This window comes from Teleopsis dalmanni, chromosome X (assembly GCF_002237135.1).
Source record: "Teleopsis dalmanni isolate 2A chromosome X, ASM223713v2, whole genome shotgun sequence".
In the NCBI taxonomy this organism is placed as follows: domain Eukaryota; kingdom Metazoa; phylum Arthropoda; class Insecta; order Diptera; family Diopsidae; genus Teleopsis; species Teleopsis dalmanni.
In genome coordinates, this window is record NC_051848.1 from 60045695 (window position 1) to 60054940 (window position 9246).

Sequence of the window (9246 nt, forward strand, 5' to 3'; positions counted from 1 at the left end):
CTGAAAAATCGTGTGTACGTGTTCGGTGTGATATGAAGGATAAAAAAATTTTTAAAAGTACTTCTAATTACAATATCGTCCTGAAATTTTTGGGTTTTATGTAGAATTTTATTACTAATCGAAATCAAGAATATTGTATAAGAATATATGTAGTATATTTTTTGAAAATTCATTCAATGAAAATGTAGTACGCATGTGCTTGATGTGTTTTGCGGGAGAAAAAAAAATATTAAAAAATCTCAAAAAATAATAGCATCCTAAAAATTTTTATTTCGTATTAGAATTAAAAACTGAAGCTAAATAAAATATAAAAAATGGAATCGCAAGGGATATATTTTAAGAAAATTTTTTTTTGAAATTTAATAGTTAATATTAGTACTTAAATGTTAACAATTTTAATTGTTTAAACAATTTTATAAAAGTTCAATCAATTATCTTTGAAACGCTGTACATTTCAAGTTTTTACCTTTTATAGAACTTGAGATATAGCCATTTGAAAATGTGTCTACTATGCCAATTCTCAAAACCACATGGCTCCATATCTCCTAGGAAAAAAATCACAAAATTTTTTCACGAGATACGTGTCTTCTTATTTTATGAAAGGAGCTCATAAAAAAAATTTCAGCCAAATCGGAGATCATGAGGTCAAAAAGGTGTCCGAGTTGTAAAAGAATGACCCATATTAATATTAAACATCTGAGTGCAGATATTCATCTGCTACCAAAAATCATTCACAAAAGTTCCAGTTTAAAGATTTGGCATTGTTGTAGTGTGAGGGGCTCATTCGTTAAGCCCTTTCAGGAAGTTGGACTTATTTTAGCGCATTTTGTTTTTGCTTTGCATGTTAATTTTTAAGCATCCTGTGTTTTTTTGGAGCGATGATGTCAAAAAATACACTTATTACCGTTTCGAGTTTTCATTGCGACAATAATTGGTTTCCAGCAATTAGTTATTATGGAAAGCTGGGTTAAATATTGACAAATTCATTGTTTTTTAAAAATGAAATTAACTAAATAGAAATACATAGTATTTATAGAATATTTATTAAAATATCACGTAAATACTTGTAATAGAGAATTTTAATTAAGTTATCATTTACAATTAAGAACGCAAAAATAGCACTAGCAATACCTTCTGCTCAAAAAGTATCCGGATTTTGTTGTTTGTTAACTACTCCTTAAGTAATAGACCTTTTTCAAAAATATTTTTTTTTATGTCGGTACACCCTTTCTTGACATATGGTTCTTGATATTGTGTTTGAGCGCCATCTGTCAATTAGTTTGTTTACAGCAGCTGTTAATGTGAGACTACCTCGAGTGCATTTAGCGATTTTTAATATGGAAAATTCTTGTTTTGCGCGATTTTTTGACCAAACACGGCTGTCAACACCACTGTCATCGCTCAGGCACTATATTCGCCAGATCTGGATCCATGCGACTTTTTCCTGTTTCCGAAACTTAAATTGATCTTTCGTGGTAAGCGTTTTGAGTCGATTGAATCGGTAAAAGAGAATTCGCTGAAGGAACTAAGGAACTAAAAGCCATACCTTCACGGGCCTACGAAAAGTGTATGGAAGATTGGGTTAAGCGTTGGCATATGTGTATCTCTTCAGAAGGAGCATATTTTGGAGGAGATAAAATAAATTTGAAATAAAATTTAAATTTGTGTGATTTATTTACAAACTCCGAGTACTTTTTGAACAGAAGGTATATTATTTTAAAAATCTGTCATTTCTCCATTTTTGTGCCAAAATCTTATCGATAATGCACTATTCTCAGTATCGTACTCAGAAAAAATTATTAAATGAAGCTAATACCATGTTTGCATCACGAACTTTGCTTAAGTTGATTCCCAGACGTTAAACGTTTACATTAACAAATTATGAAAGTAATTTTGAATAAATCTATTAGCGTATGACTGAAACATAATTTTCTGAAGCAATTCCCTTTCAAGTAAAAATAACCGGTTAAACAGTTCAGGTCCATTGGCTGACAAACCACAAATTAAACAATCTATTATTCGTATGTCTAATGACAAGTTGGATGCGTTTAAGACATCCAGTAAATACCACCTAGTGGCATATTTGTTTTTGTCAATTTCTAGAAACGTTTTCTGCTGAAACAAGTATCTTTTTTTGGTCCATTGATGCATCTTTTGACGTCTTGACAATATTTTGATGGAAAAATTAATGTCCAGCCACCAAATACTGTGGCAACGCAAGTATGACAAATTATAAAGTCAATAAAAATGCTATACTATAATTAATTCAATTTAATATTAATTTCAATAGTAATAATATAAATAAATTCGTATCAAATTCCATGAATATAATAATAATAATTCATATCAAACTAATATTTTCATTTATGAAACAACAGAGTTGTTCGAACTGTAATTCATCTTCAACATAATTCTAAATTTCGTTAATGTATTAAAATGATTTCATACCGATGGAAACCATCACAATTCCAAATAAGATAAAGTGAAACCTTTTATAGCACTTTAATGAATAATAATGCTTGTATTCACCATTATTGTGTTCTTTAAGAGCAACAAATTCATCAGTTAACTGAAATAAGGTAACGACTTCAAATATGGTAGATAAAATCTAAGATGTAATTGGAGTATATCGGTATTTAAGTGAATGTGAGATTACTGATATATAACAGTATCAAGTGACGCATAGACTCCATTGTCTTAAGAAATTCTTAACCTACATTGGTACTGATAGTTGGTAGTTGATGCTATAAATGCAGTAAATAGTACTATAAAAATAATATATAAATAAATAAATAATAATATTTTTCAACATATAATATTAATATGTAATGACTGCTTTAGAAAAGTTAAGTAAGACGGTAGACGAAATCTATTCTGCGCGTGGATGGTATTGTGCTCTAAAGGTAATCTAGAAAATAATGTTCGCAGATGTAATATTAAAAAATTTCAGTTGATTCTATTGTTAGTATTATTATTTATTAATAAGAACTAAAAATTAGTGGTTTGATAATCATAATCGATTGAGTTAAGAACTCGAGTTGAAAAAGTTCTGTTTTTTCATTTGTGCTTGATACAGTAATAATTCGAAATATATGAAACGTGAAAATATATCTTAGTGATTTTTAAATGTATAACAAAATATAGATTTCATCAATGCCGTAACAGAATAACAAAAATTATAACGTTATTATACAAGTAAAACTTATACCCAACACCAAATCATTTTTTACAAATAATAATGGAAAATCTGTGTTAAACATGGAGGTCATATGGCAGCTATGACCAACTTGTTTAAGTAACTCCACTAGACGTTACAGACTGGTCCACAAAAATAAAAATACTAAATTTTGTAGTGTCGTGATGTAGTATCATTGGATGACAAATATGGCTCACAGAAGTAATCGCAATTGTAATAACGCAAGTAATTACTTTAACAATAATGAATAAATCTAATGAATATTTCAGTGTTTTTAACATTTTAGATTAAATACATATGAATGTCCTTCTTTCACAAAGCACTGAAGTAATAGAGAATAGAGTTACATTGCCCTACCAATATGCTAAATTACATGTCCTCTACGTAAGTCTGTGTGTGAAATTTCATTAAAACTGCGTTATTCTTATTTATATTAGATTGATTGAAGTAGATGTCGCTGTGTTGGAAATTTTTATGGAATTAATCCCATCGAATCTGTGATAGCCTGTTTATATGATACCATTATTAATAGTTTTTGAATCAGCTCGAAAGCCTAGACCACTCTAAAAACTTTCTTTGTCCAGACGAAAAGTTCCTCCTGACACCACTATAAAGTATTTCATCAAGACATTGTCTAAGCATTTGTGATTACATAGTCAGTTGATTGTCTCTGTTCGTATCAGCCCGTCTTACCTCGTTTGCGTTATGTGAGTTAGCTCTTTCTGCAACTCTTATGCGTTCATTACGTCGCAGTACCATTATAATGCTCGCAGTCGCCATTTTTACTATCTCTCGTTTTTGAACTCTCTCGTTGAACTGAACATTTATCTGATGAGGTTTCCCACTGTTGGGGTTTTATCAAAAACAGTCTGTATGCTTTGTCGATCTTTGTCAAATTGCGGGGACTTGAAAAACACATGTTAACCATTCTCTATTTTGGTTAGAAATATTGGGCTGTTGGAATAGTCTTCATATTTCAAGCGATGAAGGTAATACTTAAAGCAACCCTGACTACTAAGTATGCTGTTTTTGTACAAATGTTTTCAGACAAAAAACTTAAGAAATATAATCGAGCAGGCACTCTACTCATATACTCTCCTGAAAGGTGGCGTTTTTCTGTACCTTAAAACCTAATTTCTCACTTTCACAAAATTATTTCATGTCGATTGCTGCAGTGAAGTAAATACTTCATCAGCATAAGAGAAATGTATAGTGGACTAATTCGAACTCTGGCATGGTTGTATTGCATTCAGTAAGCCCTCTTTCAGAGCAAAAGAATAAATTTTGATTGATTTATAATTTTTCTGAGATTTCGTTGTGGGTGTGATTGTTTTACCTAGTCGTAAGAAGCACTCCGTGAGCATAACAATAAAAACGTAGTTATTTGTCATTAAATATGATATAGATTTTCAAAATACTTTTATTTGTATAAGAATTTTTTTGATGTTGCTCGAGGCAAATGTTCTCTGTCGTAATGAACCTTTGCAAGGAAATATCAATTAGAAATAGACATAGTTTTAAAGGTTCATCAATTTAGTGGAACCATATGAATAAGAAGCGATATCCCCAGGAACTGAACCGCAACAAACTTCATTCAATTTACTTTAAGCTGGATGAAAAACGAAGCCACTTTAAAATAAGAACTAAGTTAAAAAAGAGTCCACATTCTTTAATCATATAAGAATAGGTCCCAAAATGGCATCATTTACGGAATGATGCTTGAAAATATAGTTCTCTTTCAAAAACAGGGAAAGACAAAAACGAGGAATTGAAATGAAGACAAAACCGTGATAGCAAACGTATCTATACTTGAGTCAACATTTTAATATATATTACGATTAAGCGAGGTTTACAAATATTTCAAGACTTGATAAAAGATTAAGTCGTTGTCTTCAATGCCTAGCCAAATTTAAAGCCATTATTCCACGCTGATTAACTCTAAATTAATATTCTTCAATTATAAAATAATAAACTTTATTTCTAGTATTAATAAATCATTTGCTGGAAAATAAAATACAGAAATTTGTTTTTATTGTGTAAACTGTGACGTTTCCTTGTTAATCTAATTACAGATATGAATCACATCCATAAAAAAATTGCAATATTATCACCAATTTCCATTAAAGTACCTTAGAGATTATTAAAATTTGTTATTAATTATAACATTATGTACAGTACAGAATATATATACTATATATTTTATATAATGCCTCCCTTTTTTAAAATAAAAACAATAACCATTTATCTGAAACACATTTATTGATATTTTTTGTTAGAATTTATGTTTTCAGAATTCGAATACAATTTTTTTTATACTTTCTTATTTGTGATAAAATATATATACCATATATAACTACAGTTTCAAACTAAGTATACACAAAACTCTTCGAAAAGTCCTGCGAGCTCGGCGCTTTCAAGGGCATTAACTGTTACATAGAAACATTTTATCTCCTGCAGAGATGTCATAAGGATAATTTTCACGTAAATCACATCATTCATTGAGATATTTAGTCTAATTTGTATGTCAGAGCGATCAAGATCCATTGTAGCATCTGATATCACACGCATTACATCACTATCATAAACTGGATCATAACTGCGAGAACAACAGTCACATATTTTAGGTGAATCAGAAGACATGTACGTATATGTTATACTGGAGTCCTTACTGCCTTGTGGTTTTTCTTGTTCGCTGCATTCAGTTTCAATGGAATTCCTTTCATCTGAGTTTTTCAAAAATTTTTTTAATAACTCAAATTTAGTGACACGTTTCTCTGAGGGTAAATCAAGCACTGGACCATTTGGAGCAATGTTATGTTTCGAGGTCAAAGGGAGATCCATGCAATTGGCGGGATTAGATTTGACTACATTATTTTGACATAAAGTGACGTCAGAAGATTGAAAATGTTCTAGAATTTTACTGTTATTAACTTCTTTTTCATTGTATTCCCCTTTTCTGCCAATTGTAATTTGATCGCCGCCCTTTTTTGTCGAAGTTGATGGCTTCATTATGTCTACTTCGAAGTTTTTGACCCTTTCTCCAAGCTGTAGCTGTGATGGGTTTTGTGTATTACATTGTTTCTGTAGAGAATATTTTTCTGCTTTCAAGACATTTGAGTTTTGCACATTCGAAATATGTTTAACGTCGTTCGCATTTACTTCGTTACAAACTCTCCCAATGTCATCTTTGTGGATTATTTCAATTGCCTCATCAGACGAAGAAGGTGATTTGGAGAGATAACCACTATTCTGATTATTCCCAACACCACGCAAATCTTTAATAACAGTCTTAATACTTTTTAGGAGACTAACACGTTGTTTAACAATTTCTTTATTCTTATGATCTGCAGAACAATTTTCTAACTGAAGTTCCTGATAAAGTTTCTCAAAAGCATTCAACATTTTAAATATGAAATTGTTTACTTCCTCCAGACATCAAATAAAATAAAAGCAAAAGTGTTAATTATATTCAATAAAAAAACAGGAATAACATTATTACACTTACTGGGTTCTGATTAGTGCGGGTTGTGATATTTGCTGCATATTTGCTTAGAACCTCACAAAAGGTCTTGAGATTTGCGTTTATAGATTGTACATTCAACTCAAGTTGCTCCAAATGTTCTTTAAGATTATTTATCATAAGATTCACTTTCTCAACGATATCAGAATTTATATTTTTATTGTTATCTAGTGAACCACTTGGACTTATACATTTTCTTAGAGTTTCGCATTTGTCAACATGAAGATCCTCTCTGTGCTGTTGTACTACTTTTTGACCTTTACGTTCATTTGTCACTACTCCCGAATCCATTTGCAACTCACTGGGTGTATCAATTGCAATAGGTTGTGGTTGAAACGGATCACAAGCCTGTTCCTGTTCTACATAGCCCTGTTTCTTTAATATTCTGTTTTCTTCAGAAATAATATCGCACTTTTGAGCTGGTACAAATCCATCTATTAATTTTACTATAATTAGTGAGAAATCCTATTCAAGTACATCAATATATTAATACTTAAGTACAATAATACCTGTATCAGTTTTTAGATTATTCGAACTTTTAGAAATATCTCTATTTGTTTCACTTACCCTGACCAACGTTAGTAGTTTCCCGTTGCGCCTCTGGTTTGGAATCTGAAATGATTAAACTCGAGTAATCATAAGACGATGACAAGGATTGCTGGTTCCCAATAGCTTAAAAAGTAAATAGAATTAATAAACACATATATATAGTTCTCAATCTGGTTTGTTTAAAATTTAAACCCAGTTCCCAATAAACTTTGAAAATATCATGAACTTTTTTCTGAAAAATGTCTTATTAGATGCATTTCTGGAAAATTTGTGTGAAATAAGAGGTCATCGTTTATCTAGCAGTCTGAACCTTTTGCGGATGTTACAGTTTTGATAACATTAAATTATTATAAAAAGTGAAAAGTTTTGAAAATATTGTTGTTATTTCTGTTGTATCTTTATAATATGGTAACTTTTTAATGTCGAATTTTAGCAAATGCATTTTAGTTGAGAAGTTCTTTTCACTTTAACATTTATACACTACACTTTTTTGTACTTACAAGTTTGTTGAGCTTCCGATTCTGATTGGCCTTTATTTCTTAGAATATCTTTAACTTTGTTGGGCCAAGGTATTAACCTTCGAGGAGGCTTCTTATGAATCATCGAACTACTAGAGTTATTCTCCTCTTTAATCACGTGTTCGTATTGGGACTTTTGTGGCGACTTAGTTTTCGTTCCAACTATATTAGTGTCCGATTCATTAGTGTCTGCATCTTTCAACTGAATTTGGAACGTATACATGGCAAATGGCAAATGTATCAAACGACTATATACTATATAATTTCACCTAACCGATTTTGATTAATTTTTTTAGATTAAATGTTTTCAATAATATATCAGTAATTTATACTTTCCAAAGCAGATAAATACATGTTATGTTAGAATTGAAATATATGTTCTTGTAACAATAAAATTCTTACAAAATTTTTTTTTAATTTGAATACAAAATTATCAAATGTTACTGAATTAAAAAACTTTTGCTGATATTCAATTCAAAAATAACTGAAAGTGAAGCACAGATATATACTTCATATCGAAGTAGTCAGAAATATGCAAACGTTTTTGTACCAATGGTAAGTTTTATGATCAGGGTTCTTACTATTTACGTACTTTAAATATTTAAACAAATCTTGAAATAACCTTCAATTTTATATAAAGGTCTTTAAATAAAGGAATTATTAAGATATTTTCTAAATAAAATGTAGGTTTTAATTCTAACATTTGAATGAACGCCTTGTTTAGTGCACGCCTTCCTTATTGGTGAGAAGCTGAGGAAGATTGGTAGTTAATAAAGTTGATGAACGCGATATTAGATGATACTTAATAATGTTTTATAATAATGGAAGTGTTTGCAGTGTGTTTACTTATTCGCCAACTTATGTGCCCTGATTGTTTTTTGGACTGCCACAGTCTGATGTGTTCTTCCAAAAGAACTAAGATTCTTTATTGATTGACTTGCACTGTTGGTGTTAAGTTTTGTCGACCATTGACGAACTCGTGTTTAAATGGGTCTCTTAATATCAATTTGCTTATTTCTTAAAAGTATAATTATATTTATTCAGGAAAAAATAATGTTGTGTAATTGTATGTTATATCAAAGTCATTCGTCATCTTATCTGATCATATAAGAAAAATCACAGGGTTGATAAGTTTACAAGTCGCTTTCCATATATGATATTTTGTATGGTGGGTAACCTTATAACTTTCACAAACTCTAAAAAATTTTGTATAAATATTATCATTTCATGATAACATTTAGTTTTAGTAATTTGGTGACGTTTAGTACTTCATCCTTTATTGGCATTATACACTTAGTTCTCCAACATATTGTTGAACTGTTCAATTATTAGGTATGTCATTGTGTGTAATGAATCCTTACTGGCTGTGAAATACTTCGTAGAAATATTTAGAGCACTTGAGTAGTTGTTCATTACCCTAGCCCCTAGAATTGTCATTACCAAAGTAAGTTCAGCATATAACT

General features: G+C 30.3%; 1 protein-coding gene across 1 annotated transcript; it reads right to left on the minus strand.

The window, feature by feature from the left end:
• Positions 1-5491: 5491 nt before the first annotated feature.
• LOC119687753 lies at positions 5492-8174 on the minus strand. Its single transcript, XM_038102201.1, has 4 exons — positions 7766-8174; positions 7284-7388; positions 6702-7150; positions 5492-6622 (listed from the first exon to the last, which is right to left on the minus strand). The coding sequence occupies exons 1-4, from the start codon at positions 8004-8006 to the stop codon at positions 5558-5560; spliced, it is 1860 nt and encodes a 619-aa protein (XP_037958129.1). The 5' UTR covers positions 8007-8174; the 3' UTR covers positions 5492-5557.
• Between the last annotated feature and the right edge of the window lie 1072 nt (positions 8175-9246).

Bases quoted from the DNA above. Each gene is read 5' to 3' on its own strand.
- LOC119687753 (XM_038102201.1), bottom strand. From the start codon at position 8,006: ATGTATACGTTCCAAATTCAGTTGAAAGATGCAGACACTAATGAATCG. The intron at 7,389-7,765 runs GTAAGTACAAAA...TTACTTTTTAAG, and splicing joins ATCGGAAGCTCAACAAACTT to CTATTGGGAACCAGCAATCC. The intron at 7,151-7,283 runs GTAAGTGAAACA...TAAAATTAATAG, and splicing joins AACTACTAACGTTGGTCAGG to ATGGATTTGTACCAGCTCAA.